At 34.3% G+C, this 14167-nt stretch overlaps 2 protein-coding genes across 2 annotated transcripts in view; one reads left to right on the top strand and one right to left on the bottom strand.

The window, feature by feature from the left end:
* Window positions 1-312: 312 nt before the first annotated feature.
* Window positions 313-2176, bottom strand: LOC111718149 (transcription factor Sp9). The gene is made up of 2 exons (XM_023493662.1): window positions 1939-2176; window positions 313-1831 (listed from the first exon to the last, which is right to left on the bottom strand). The coding sequence occupies exons 1-2, from the start codon at window positions 2174-2176 to the stop codon at window positions 831-833; spliced, it is 1239 nt and encodes a 412-aa protein (XP_023349430.1). The 3' UTR covers window positions 313-830.
* Window positions 2177-10612: 8436 nt separating this feature from the next.
* Window positions 10613-14167, top strand: part of LOC111718148 (uncharacterized PPE family protein PPE62-like) — a 40636-nt gene continuing 37081 nt past the window's right edge. The window contains exons 1-2 of the mRNA XM_023493661.1: window positions 10613-10796; window positions 10942-11186. Of these exons, the coding sequence (XP_023349429.1) occupies window positions 10613-10796; window positions 10942-11186 (429 nt within the window). The remainder of the gene's footprint in view (window positions 10797-10941; window positions 11187-14167) is intronic.

The raw sequence follows: 14167 nt of genomic DNA, 5'->3' as shown, positions 1-14167 counted from the left end.
GTTAGTTTATTCTGATGCTTAAGGCTGAATGTATAAGAATGTATATCGAGACTCATTACTCTCATCATTAGAATAGAAACTATCCATCTATCTATCAATCTATCTACCCATCATAAGGATAGATACTATCTATATATCTCTCCTCATTTTATAGAATAGAAACTATCTATCTATCAACTAATCTTTCTATCATTACTAGAATAGAAACTATCCATCTATCTACTGATCTATCTATCATTACTAGAATAGAAACTATCTATCTATCTATCTACTGTTCTCTCATCTCAACAAACTGTAAAAACGTGATATTTGTTTAAGATAGTCCTCGCGTTTATTTTTCACAAGAAAATGGTGGATATATTTATCATAATTATACGGAACATAAAAGACAGGAATAATTAGATTTTTTTAAAACATACAATTTATTTATTAGTCGTGACAACAGGACTGCTCCGCAGTAAAATAAAACTGTCGTCCGTCCATCCATTCATTTATTCATCCTTCATCCATCATTTCTTGCCTTAAACTCGTTGGTTCACCAAAATGTTTTCAGAAAACAAAATAATAATATTTTTGCTCGGCTCATCACAGAAAATAGAATTGGATGTGTGTATTCGTGAAAGAAATATATATAGCCTAAATCTCAGATATGGCACAATCGTCGACGAAAATTTGGATTTTCGTCAGAGGTGAGAGTCAGGATTGATATTTGTACATAAACTCCTTGAATTAAATAATTGCGACAAGGTTCAGGTTTCAATGTTCACTGAATTCTCTTGTTCTGCACGCTGTAGCTACTGACTAGACCCGGAGAAATATTTCACAAGGTTTCACAGACCGGAGGATTTAAGATCTGTGTGTCCATGGATCGGAGATAAGGAGGTGAGGCCTGGGGTTCGAATTGAACCCGGAGAAGCTACGTCTTGTCTTGAGGTTTCAGAGTCACTATTCTCACTCCCTGTACCACAATCTTCACCAGTTCCACTGTGAGTTTTCGCGTGTTTGGCGAGATGGTCTGATCTCATGAACCTCTTGTTACAAGTAGGACAAGCAAACCTCTTCTCTCCTGTATGTGTTCTCAAGTGTCTCTGGAGCTCGTCAGACCTAGTAAACCTCTTCCCGCAGAACAACCAGTTACAAACAAAAGGTCGTTCTCCGGTATGCCATCTAAGGTGAGCTTTCAAGTGAGAGGTTTTACCATAAACTTTGCCACAGCCCGGGATGTGGCAATTATGAATATTTTTTTTCCTAAGATTAGATCCGGAGGGTCCAAGTCTCTCAGCCTCCTGACAGTTTGGACAATCACAGGTTGCTCTACCCGTGTATCTTCTCTGAGATCTAGGAGAGCTTACAGCTGTCATAGAAGGACTGATACCAAAAGGAGAAGGAGTAGCTTGTCCAGGGAGCATTGATTTATAAGTATCCTGGAGCATATGTGACCCTGAGAGTAGTGCGGAGCTGCTTGCTAATCCTAGAGCAGAAGCAGCACTGTAATCTGTATAGTTTGCCATCTGAGCAGCATGCATTGTAGCAGCTGTTCCTAACCCACTAGCAGCATCTAACCAGCTGCCAGCTTGTGTATGCATATCCCACCAGGAGCCTTGTAGAGGGTCCTGCTTGTACTCCGGCTTGATATGAGAGCTGGACATGTTAAAGGGCCAGGACTCGTAGGGGTTAACCCCGGCCACCCTTGTGTACATGGTCTGCATGCTCTGAAGTTGAGCTGCACTGGTTGGAGAGGATTGATCGAGTTTACACAAGGAGGAGTGGGACGGAGATGGAGAGGATTGGGTTTGATGGGAGCTAGAGTACGGATTATAAACCGGACCACCTGAAAAATAAGAAAATATTATTCATTTGATAAACGATACAGTAACTTAATCTACAGTTGAGATTGTTCTCAAGTTTTGTAAGATTAGGTTTTGAGAATGTAATTACCGTATTGAGGTGCTGGAGATGTATTGTGTGAATATGTAGATTGAGCAGGACTGGAGGGTTGGCTGTTAGTTCTTGTCTCCTCTGGGCTACCACTTGTCAACGACTGACCACTACACTTTTTCCAGGGGTGAAAACCCTTCCCTACCGCCGCATCAGCTAGAGGGGGCGGGGACTTGTTGGTCAGCTTATTACACTGCGCCGCGAGCATTGCCAAGGGGGATCCGCCTACCCCGCCCATTCCACTTTCCTGAAACAAGAAAAAACTAATTAATGAAGAGTCCGGTGGAGTTAAACTGTTGGATTCAACATTTTTTAATGAAACTTTCAAACCCATTGAAGTTTATCTCGTGGCAATACAATTCTGTCTTTTAGAATAATACAAAAAAAACGATAGATAATGCAGATGAGAGTAAAAAGAACCATTAACCTTTTTCACTTGATTTGAATAAAAACAAATTTTTAACCATACGCCTTTTAAAAGTCATTTTTAAACCTAAGCTGAAATACAAACTAATATTCGAACCAAAAAAAAATTTGATTTGAAATTTTTAGAATTTGAATAATTCGTTTTACTGATAAGATTAATAAAAAGAATTCCTAAAAAGCATAAAAATGTTTGATTTCATTTAGCCAACAAACCAACCAACCAACTTATAGAAATAAGAGGTTCTCAGAATCATGAGTAGTTTGTTGAAATTGGCGTATTTTTTCATAATTATTTTTAACTTTCAAGGATTATAAAATATAACTAATTCTGCGTTTGCAACATAAACTTATCTCTTTTATAAATTTTAATCTAACCCCACTGTTCCTAACTCCGAACCCCCTGGTTGGTTAAATACTTCTAGTTCTCCGACTATAGAGTTTAATTAATTAAATACAAGGTTTTATTGCTGATTTTAGTCAAGTTAAGGTGGAACCCTGCTCTGCTGTTTGTTTCAGATCAAAGATTAGAATAATTGTTTGCAATATTATGTATTTTATATCCTTCTCTATTCTTTATTACAATGTATGATACAATGTATGATACAATGTATGATACAATGTATGATACAATGTATGATACAATGTATGATACAATGTATGATACAATGTATGTATAATACAATCTATGTATCTCCTTCTCTCTCAAAATTCTCATTAAAGTTATATTTTTTTCAATTCCCCAAATACGTTTCATCCATTGTATCAAATATAAAATCGTAACGCTTCTCTAATCATTATTTATTAAAAATGTGAACTGAAAGAAGATATGTAATCTATTGGGATTCTTGAATGGTAATTTTCAACAAAAATCTGTTTAATGTTTATTAGATTAGAACCCGAAACCGCTTGTTTTCTCTGGGTTCGGGTTCATTACTAGAAACAGTAAAGGAACCGTCTTGTCAAACATGGGCACTCTACTCTCTCATTATCTCGGCGAAAATCTCCCCCCCCCCCTTCATTATGTACTTTATACCCCCCCTTCATTCTGAACTTTATATCCTACTTCCAAACTTCATTCTATACCATATATCCTACTCCATTCTATACCATATATCCTACTCCATTCTATACTTTAATTCCTGCTTTTTTACATCATGTTCTACTCTTTTCTGTACTTTATATCCTACTCTTTTTACTATACATCCTACTCTATTATATACCATATATCTTACTCCATTCTATACTTTATATCCTACTCCATTCTATACTTTATATCCTACTCCATTCTATACTTTATATCCTACTCCATTTAATACTTTTTATCCTACTCCATTCGATACTTTCTATGCTTCTCAATTTCCCTCCATTTTCAATCTTTATTCTAATCATGCATAAACCACTTTCCACTAATTTATCATTAATTTCTCCATTTTCAATTCTGTGAACTATGATACAATGTATGATACAATGTATGATACAATGCATGATACAAAGTATGATACAATGTATGATACAATGTATGATACAATGTATGATACANCCCCCCCCCCCCCTTCAACCCGACCCTTGGGTATAAGGACCCTTAACCCTCCACCCCTGAACAGGTTACACCTTACACCTCCCCCCACCCCCTCCGGTTAACCCGATCAAAGGGTTATCACACTATCGGATAAGTAAACCTAACCGCAGATATTTAAACAAAAATCTCATCAATATCCTTCCCGCGAACATTGACCAATTCTAATTGTAAACAGATCTAGAGCTCAATTGTAAAATACAAGTAGATAGATAGATAGATAAATAGTTAGATTAATAGATAGATAGATGGACAGATAGATAGATAGATTAAAGCAAATTAAGATAAGTTAAAAGGTAGAGAGAGAACTGTGTGCATGAGTCACAAACATTAAATACTCTAAATTGAGAGAAAATGGTTTTGTAGAAAACCATTTGAATCCATCCACTCTCTGAGATACACTTCTCCCCCACCCACTCTCTTTCTGGACTAGATAAATCTATCCACCTATCATCTACTCATCCCTAGAATATAAATCTCCCCCCCCCCCCCGGCCCTTCTCCTTTCTCTACTTCGGTTACTGAAAATAAAACTCCGCTTAAAGTAAACCAAAAAAAACTTGATAAAAAAAAACAGAAAACTAGAAAATAGAGCTGTAAACTTTTGAATAACAATAGAACTGATCAAAAACCATCCAACTGGGCTTATACTAACCTTTGCGGCACAAAAGAAGTGGTATTAAGTGGCTGTGTCTTGTTCAACTACTCGATTTGCTATTCATAAATTCCCAAATCTCTGACCAAGATAGAATAAAATCAATAAATCCGCGGATAATATGGTTTGAACCGGTTCCCAGTGTACAGTACAGCGCACACCAACCCATCAATCCACATAATTGTGTTAAAGTCAATATACTTAGACATGGGGATATATCACACACAGTCTCATAGATAAATAATAGATATAGCTACATAGATATACAGAAACATAGATAGATAGAATATCTAATAACAAAAATAAGATTTCATCGCGGGAGGAATTATAAAAAATACGTTTTTCCTATTTTCAGTAAAAAGAAGAAAAAAGAAGAACATTAAACAATGAATATGTACGTATAGAATATAAAGATTGGTAAATAGATAGATATGCATTTTCAGATACAATAGATAGTTGAATAGAGATAGATAGATAGATAGATATAAAGATTGAATAGATGGATGAATTACCTTAGAACCGCTCCCTTACCACATAATGTATGACAAAGATAAGAAAAAGATGATGTATACCTTTTATGTACACTGTAAACTGTACAATACAAGATTATGCACGTCACACATAACGTAGCTCTAAACCCACTCAACTAATTTAAATTTATTATTCTTTCCTGTTATTGCATAACATAACTATGGTTAGATCTATAGTCTGGACTGCAGTAAATAAAAAGCAGGAGTACATGCTTCGTACTCTGGTTTGCAGAAATAAATTGTAATTATGCCTGAAAAAAAAATAAAAAAATAAAATCAATGGATATCATTCAATGTAAACAAGTTAAAACCTTATCCTGCAGCAGCCCTAAGATGTTATTAGAAAATACAGCACGTTTTTTTCATGGATTAAAACCAAGCAAAGAAAGATCCTGTACATTAATCTCAAGAGAATTGGGTGTACTGTCTTGACTAGCCAACTTTAGTCTGTGTGAAGTCCGGTCTGGTACCTCAAATGAACCGGTCCTGGTGAATCTTCCTTGATTCAAACTATAACCCTGAGATATACCAACTCAATTGAATTCTATGTACGGAGTAAAAACTCTCTCTCATCTGCTTCTGAACCTTGAGCAGGAACGGATTAACAAAAGAATAAGAAATTAGCAAGACGGAGTTCTTTACTCAATTCAAGACCAGGCCAGAGCCAGAACTTCCATTCTTTCTTTATTTAGTTCAAGATAGAAAGATAGTGGAATAGTGAAGGCTTATGCTATTGCAAAATGAATAAAGCTTTAAGAAACATTCCATTTATGAATTCTTCAACTAAAAATTTCTAATGATGATATATCCAACATGTTTGTGTTATTAGATCAGAGAAAATTGATGATTGTTTTAGATTGGTTACTTGTGTCATAATCTAATGCAAAAGGGACCATGGTTACCAAAAATACACCAATATATATGTTTGTTAATAAGAAAATATACTGCAGTATTCGGGAAGAGTAAAAAAGCTGAGACATGAAGCATACTGTAGATGTAGAATACATTAAAAAATATTGTTCAGCGCTTTATTACGGGAATATAAATTCTCATGGAACAGTCTAATTCTTTATCTTGATATCATCTGATTGGTTCATTTAGGTGTGCTTAGATAATACCCTGAATAAAGATAGGCAATAGATATGGAGGGGCGAGGGGGGGTGGGGGTATAAATACTAGAAGCTATAGTAAATACCCAAAGCTAATATTTAACATTTGACCACACATGAAATCTTGAACATATTTTAAATTATCAATTTCAACATAAAATATGTAAGAACCGTATTGTTTTCGATTAAAAAAATTGAGTCTTTGAAACAAACTCTGATTTCCTAATCCCTATATCTTCGCAGCCCAATGTATAGTAAACTATGAATTTTTTTAGATTAAACAATCTAATTCTTAAAGTTCCACAGAAATAGAGATTAGAACATTTTAATTTGTGACAAAAACTCAACTCTTTTACTTTGATAAAGCGTGTTTTAAGTTAATAAACCTTATTTTCCTCTTTATCTTGCCTTTTTAGATCTTATTTTGTCTCTCACTTAAGCTAAGGAAAAAATCTAAAAAGGTTTGAACCTTTCCAAAAAAAGGAAATTTTTGTCCAAAAAAATGTATAGCTTAGCGAATTAAAGTAATATTTTTTAAAAAGTTATTATTTTTTAATAGTGGTGTCGGTCTTTGTAAAGAAGGATAAAGAAAAGAAGATAACAAGAAGATCTTCTAAAAGACAAACTTTACACAGTTCCCAAACTCATATTTTCCTGTACATATATTTAGTTTAGTTAGGGCTACTGACAGGACCCCTGGGGAACTCCTAAAACAATTCTCCGTCTAAAACAATGGACCAAGGAAGCTAAATTGACAGAGAAAAGCCTGAGAATGGGTTTGTTCTATAGACAACATCGTATATTAGGGTTGGTTGAATACCCTTTCAATTTTCATGTACCCTTAAAAACATAGAACGTATATTCACAATTTATTGGAATAAAATATTAACAGACGCATTTTCAAACATAATTTCAGTGAGTTGCTACAAAGGAATTGAGTCTTTGTCACAAACTCTGATTTTCTAATCCCTATATTTTTGCAAGTCAATGTCGTAGACCTGAGATATTTCAAGCTATGATTTCTGTTAGATTGATTAATCAAATTTGAAATGTGGTTGCAAAGATGTAGTGTTTAGAAAATTTGAGTTTGTAGCATAGACTCAATTCCTTTGGAATGGTTATTTAAAAACTCTTTCCTTGACACCTATTCATATTGCAATAAAAGGCTTCAGAACATATTACACTGACATATTATGCATAAAGCGTGTAGAGCAATTTGACTTATAAAGATATTATTGCAATAGGCATGATTCTAGTACATTTTATATGTATATTTGATACATGCAATATCAAGGAGTTCGAAACAAAGTGTGTGAAACTTAGCAAAAGTGGAATAATAACAAGAATATCAAAGTATGAACTAATTAAAATACATCAAATACATAATCCGAAATTAACGCAAAGGTCATTGCGCGCGACAGTTTTGTCTTTAAATGATAGTATGAAATGCTAATGTTTCTGGCTAAAAATAACAATTTTCAATAGGATTGTTTAATAATAAAAAGAACATCTATGCCCGCAGCCAGAAAAGAAGTGAGTCTTTGTCACAAATCCCAATTTTCTAATGCCTATATCTCTAAAACCAGATGGCGTAAATCTTTGATATTTCAAACTATGATTATTTGATCCATCAGAATTCATAGTTTGAAATATCTAGGGTCTACAACATTGGGTTGTAGAGATAAAGGGATTAAAAAATCAGAGTTTATGGCAATGACTCAATTCCTTTACTAGGAGTGGGGGGGGGTGCAATTATAGGTGTTTTATTCTGGAACTCAGGGATCTGGACCACTGAGTGTTGAAGTCAAAGGCTACACAAGCTTTGCCCTCTATAAGAATTCTTTTGATCAATTTAGTTTAAATTATTCATCGACAATTGAAAGCTATTTATTATTGAGATTTGATTAAAGATGAGATAAATTGTCTGGGTAAGTGTGAAAAAGACAAATGAAAGATTATAGAATGCGGTGCGCGGCATGTGAGCATTTTATAGAATGGTTCACGGCATGTGCGCGTGGCAGGAATGATTGTGTTCCCAGCGGGGTTTCTCAGCTCCCGACTCACAGTATCTACACTCAAGACCAACTCATATAAAAATGAGATTTAAGATTAATTTAAGGGCGTAAAGTGTATTCAGGGTGAAAGCATTTTTACGACCGGTTTTATGGATTGTGTTTTATAGATTATTTAATCATCTGGGCCATATTAAAATACCCGAAAAACGTTGATTTGAGAATGAAATATTTGAGACATACGCAAGAAAACCCAAAGCATCATCTGTCCGTCAAAAAAGGAGCAACCATATTTTTTTTGGGACAGACTTTTTAAATTCATGAAACAAACGTCACTTGATACTAGAGACTAAAGTTTAAAATTTTTATCTTTTTAAAATGTTTATTTTTCTCAAATCATAATTTTTGCCCCTGATGGTATACTGATGAGATGAGGCCTAGTTTAAACAAATTCCAGATTATTCTATCAACAAAATCATGAAAAAACTGACAAATAAGACAGGATTCAGGGTTCTATATTCTTCACTACTCAAAGAGTTTCTTAGTTATCAAAAAAGAATTGTAATCAAAATTTTCAAATTTTCAAATTGAGTGCAAAAATTTTAAAAGCAAATATTTTACTAAAACCATTTCAGTTTTGCTAATGCAAACAATGCCTCTTTACTCGTGCGCTTGAAATCTCTTTCACCTTTTTACTTTATCTCTACTGAAGTATTTCTTCCTCTATTGGACTATTTCTTCCTCTATTAGGCTATTTCTTCCTCTTTTGGGCTATTTCTTCCTCTATTGGACTGTTTCTTCCTCTATTAGGCTATTTCTTCCTCTTATGGGCTATTTCTTTCTCTATTTGACTAGTTCTTTCTCTATTTGACTATTTCTTCCTCTAATAGGCTATTTCATCCTCTATTGGACTATTTCTTCCTCTATTAGGCTATTGGGCTATTTCTTTCCTTATTTGACTATTTCTTCCTCTTTTGGGATATTTCTTTCTCTATTTGACTATTTCTTTCTCTATTGAACTATTTCGATTTCTCTATTTGACTATTTCTTCCTCTTTTGGACTATATCTTCCTCTATTGGACTATATCTTCCTCTTTTGAGCTATTTCTTCCTCTTTTGGACTATATCTTCCTCTTTTGAGCTATTTCTTCCTCTTTTGGACTATTTCTTCCTGTTTTGGACTATTTCTTCCTGTTTTGGACTTTGTAAATTTTAATTTTGGACTTTGTAAATTTTAATTTTGGACTTTGTAAATTTTAATTTTGGACTTTGTCTTCCTCTGTTAGTAAGGTAATTGAAACTTTGTCATGAACTCCGAGTTTTTAATCCCTTTTATCTTTGCAACCTCATGCCAAAGACAAATTCTGTTGGATCTAATAATCTAAGTTTGAAATATCAAAGGTTTGCATCAGCAGGTGGCAAAGACATAGAGATGAGAAAATTTGAGTTTTTAGGCCAAAACTCAATTCCTCTGAATTCTGAAAGTTTTCCATGTACGTTTTAATAGTAAAATGTCCTAAACTCCCTTTTTCAGGCATAAGTTGTATTACAAAAAAAAACTTTAATCCATCGTCTGAAAATGCAATGAATGGTTTAGGAGTACTGAGTGAAGAGTTGGACTACTGGAGAAATGTTTCCAAATATATTTCAAACCTTAACCTATTCCAACCTCTAACCCTAGTTATATTTAAGACCAGGAGCTTAATTCAAATAACGTTACTAATATGTTAGCATTTGATTATTATTGAAATATGTTAGACTTTTCCTGTTAACTGTTAGAAATGAATAATAAATTGTTATAATAAATAATATAAAAGGTTTCCTGTGTTCAATGTTTTTCTTCGTCATTTTTAAATTAATTCATATTTTTCATTAGTAATCAAACTGAAAGAAGATGACTCCATACTACTTCAAAAGTTAATAAAAGTTTTTTTTGAGAAACTGAGTAGCACTTAAACCATTTTACAAGCTTATTGTGATTTCTCCAAAGAACAAAGATGGAGTAAACTGCTTTACAGGGTTTATTTACAACAAAGTCAGGCCAAACTAAACATACTGCCAAGACAAGACCAATAGATAGAGAGATAGATAGATAGAACAGATAGATCTGGAGAAAATAGGAGCATGTAAGATAGAAAGATAAATAAATACGTCTGGATGGGTTTGATGCCAAAAATCTTGTATCTGTATTAGATCTAGATCCTGAAGATAAAAGATTTGTTGAACTTGTTGTTAGGACGAAGTAGGATGGGTTAGGACGAGTCAGGGCTAGTTATGATGAAAAGTACAGGCTAGGACGAATCATGATGAGAAATAACGGTTTAGGACGGGGTTTGATAGGGCAAGAATGGTTTTGGGCGGATTGTAATGGGTAAGAACGGTTTAGGACAGGTTATTATGGGTAAGAATGGTTTAGGACGAGTTATGATGGGTAAGAATGGTTTAGGACGGGTCATAATGGGTAAGAATGGTTTAGGACGGGTTATTATTGGTAAGAACGGTTCAGAACGGTCTGTGATGGGTAAGAATGGTTTAGGACGGGTTATTATGGGTAAGAATGGCTAAAGACGGGTTATTATGGGTAAGAATGGTTTAGGACGGGTTATTTTGGGTAAGAATGGTTTAGGACGGGTTGTTAGGGGTAAGAATGGTTTAGGAAGAGTTGTGATTGGTTATGATGGGTAAGAATGGTTCAGGACGGATTATTATGGGTAAGAATGGTTTAGGACGGGTTATTATGGGTAAGAATGGTTTAGGACGGGTTGTGATGGATAAGAATGGTTTAGGACGAGTTATGATGGGTCAGACTGGTTTAGGACGGGTCATAATGGGTAAGAATGGTTTAGGACGGGTTATTATGGGTAAGAACGGTTCAGAACGGGTTGTGATGGGTAAGAATGGTTTAGGACGGGTTATTACGGGTAACAATGGGTTAGGAAGGGTTATGATGGGTTAGAATGGTTGAGAGCGAAATTATATAATTGATTTAGAACGGTTTAGGAAGGGTTTAAAGTGCGAGTTCTCTAGCTATTATCCTTTTATACAATTCTTAATGTATAAAAATAAAGAATCCAACTTCAGCAATTAAGCAGGTTGAGGGAAAAACGAAAAGTGAAGCAATTTCAAAGGAAAAAATTAGAAAATAGATAAATAAAGTAGGAAAGAACAGAAGAGTGTATTAGAAATTATAGAAGAACGCGAAGAAAGAAGAATATTAAAAATAAGGTCAATCATAGAAAGCAAAGGATGAATAAAGTTTGATCAAATTAGTTTAAGTGCCTATAAGAGAGAATGGGGGGGGGCGTAATGAATAATTAAAGAGAATGGGAGACAGCGCTAATGAATGATGGAAATAGGATATGAAAGCTTTGACATGTGCTCAGATAGGGGGGAGTGATGAAGGAAGGGGAGGGGGGCGCCTTGAGGGGAATCTTAGGGTTAAATCGAGCAATTTTGGAGGTTACCGGATAAGGATGATGATTGCACCTGGAGAGTGTGAAGGGGGGGGGGAAAGGGGGAGATAAGTATTCGTACATCAGTATAGGGTTAAACACAAGCTTCTGTACTCGTACATCGGTATAGGGTTACACACAAGCTTCTGTATTCGTACATCGGTAAATGGTTAAACACAAGCTTCTGTCCTCGTACATCGGTATAGGGTTAAACACAAGCTTCTGTATTCGTACATCGGTATAGGGTTAAACACAAACTTCTGTATTAGTACATCGGTAAAGGGTTAAACACAAACTTCTGTATTAGTACATCGGTATAGGGTTAAACACAAGTTTCTGTATTGTACATCGGTATAGGGTTAAACACAAGCTTCTGTATTCGTACATCGGTATAGAGTTAAACACAAGCTTCTGTATTCGTACATCGGTATAGGGTTAAACACAAGCTTCTGTATTCGTACATCGGTAAAGGGTTAAACACAAACTTCTGTATTAGTACATCGGTATAGGGTTAAACACAAGTTTCTGTATTGTACATCGGTATAGGGTTAAACACAAGCTTCTGTATTCGTACATCGGTATAGGGTTAAACACAAGCTTCTGTATTCGTACATCGGTATAGGGTTAAACACAAGCTTCTGTATTCGTACATCGGTATAGGGTTAAACACAAGCTTCTGTATTCGTACAGCGGTATAGGGTTAAACACAAACTTCTCAAAAGGCATCTTTTTTATCCTTAACATTCTGCAAACCTACAACAGGACGCATTTATTTCAAGGCTCAACAGGAATGACTGAGAGAAAAAACATACCTAAAAATAGATAAATTAATTATTTTTTTTCTAATCGATTAGATTCTAATTTGAAAAGTAATAGTTCTTTTTGATCTATTTACGAGGTTTTTCGCGTCATAACTCCTATTGCAATTCATTGAGATAACGGGTTGAGACGGATGGGGAGAGGAGAGGGCGGTATTGGGGTACCCTTCCCCCCACACTAGTATATTCTATAACATATATCACGCACATTAGTCTAATGGTTGAGAAGCTTTACAGATAAAACCAGTTTGAAATCACACAGAATTCAGCATCCAACAATCAAAATTATAAAAAATTACAATAAAAACCAATACAATAAAAATAAAATCCAATTTTGAACACATTGTTGGACAATAAACACAATCACAATCCAATATAATAAACACAAACACAATCCAATATAATAACACAATCACAATCCAATATAATACACACAATCACAAAATCAATAAATTAAAAAACTAATTTTGAACACACTGTTTACCAATTTCCCAACTTGTTTAAACATTTATTAATTATAAATGAAGTTCTCAGTAAAATATTTAAAAAAAACTTGAAGTGCACACATGGATAGTTTAACTAAATATACACTTTATGATCCTATTAACAAACCTTATTAATCTTGATGTTAATTAATGAATTTGCAGGGTTTAATCACTAGTTTAGAGTCTCTAATTGTTACGGTTGAGGTGTTCTACGCGGGGTAAATTACCCCGCGTAGTACCTTTAATATGGGAAAACATATATAGGCTTATTACAACAGGTCATTAATAGTAATTATTATACTTTTATTATTAGTTTGTGGTAGTACACCTCGGGTATATTTGTTTTAATTTTCGGATATTTAGAATATTTTAGATTTGGATGTGTCCAAACTGACCAAAGGACTTGAATTCACTTGTCTCAAATTCTATTTTTTAAAATAATATATATTTGCAAACTGATGGTGTAAACATTTGATTTTTTAAACGTTGACTACTAGATCTAAGAGAGTTAAAATTTTGAAACATTAAAAGTTAGTGTCATTAGGTTGCAAAGAGATAAGGATTTTTTAAAATTGAAGTTTAAGTTTCTTAGAATGGTAAAGGCGTCGGGTATCGAGGTTTTTGATAAGTTTTGAGAGCCTCGATAGGTTTCAAAGGTTTTGGAGTTCGGAGAGTAGGTTTGAGGAGTTTGAAGGGAAAGGAACTGAGTTTTTGCCACAAACTCAAATATTCTTATCCCTATATCTTGGCAACCCAATGTCGTAGACCTTAGATATTTCAAACTATCCCTTCTGTTAGATCAAATAATCCAAGTTTGAAATATCAAAGGTTTATAGAAATTAAAAAATTTGAGGTTGTGTCAAAAACTCAATTTCATTCAGTACATTTCAGTTTCCCAATTGAGGTTTTTAGTTTGAAAATTATTCTAATTAATCGGGGTTTATGTCAAAAAGGTGCTAAAATTGAAGGGTTTTAAAGGGACGGGATAAATTTGTCAAGGTTTTTGGAAAGTTAGAAGTTTTGGGATGATTTGTTTAGTGTGTGAAGTTTGTCAGATTTTACAGAACGTTTGAAAAGTTTTGTAGAAGCTGCTAATCTGTTGTATTCATACTTTTCTAAAAACTAACAACCGAACAATTTTCAGTACCATCCTCTTCATAAGCTCTC

This window comes from Eurytemora carolleeae, unplaced genomic scaffold (genome assembly GCF_000591075.1).
Source record: "Eurytemora carolleeae unplaced genomic scaffold, Eaff_2.0 scaffold13, whole genome shotgun sequence".
Classification (NCBI taxonomy): Eukaryota; Metazoa; Arthropoda; class Copepoda; order Calanoida; family Temoridae; genus Eurytemora; species Eurytemora carolleeae.
The sequence above is the reverse complement of the archived record's forward strand: the minus strand, read 5'-3'. Positions and strand labels throughout refer to the sequence as shown.

What these genes read in the sequence shown, in the direction of transcription:
- LOC111718149 (XM_023493662.1), bottom strand. Translation starts at nt 2,176, where the DNA reads ATGGGCGGGGTAGGCGGATCCCCCTTGGCAATGCTCGCGGCGCAGTGT. An exon ending in ATCTCCAGCACCTCAATACG is followed by an intron (nt 1,832 to 1,938) that starts GTAATTACATTC and finishes CTTATTTTTCAG; the next exon opens with GTGGTCCGGTTTATAATCCG.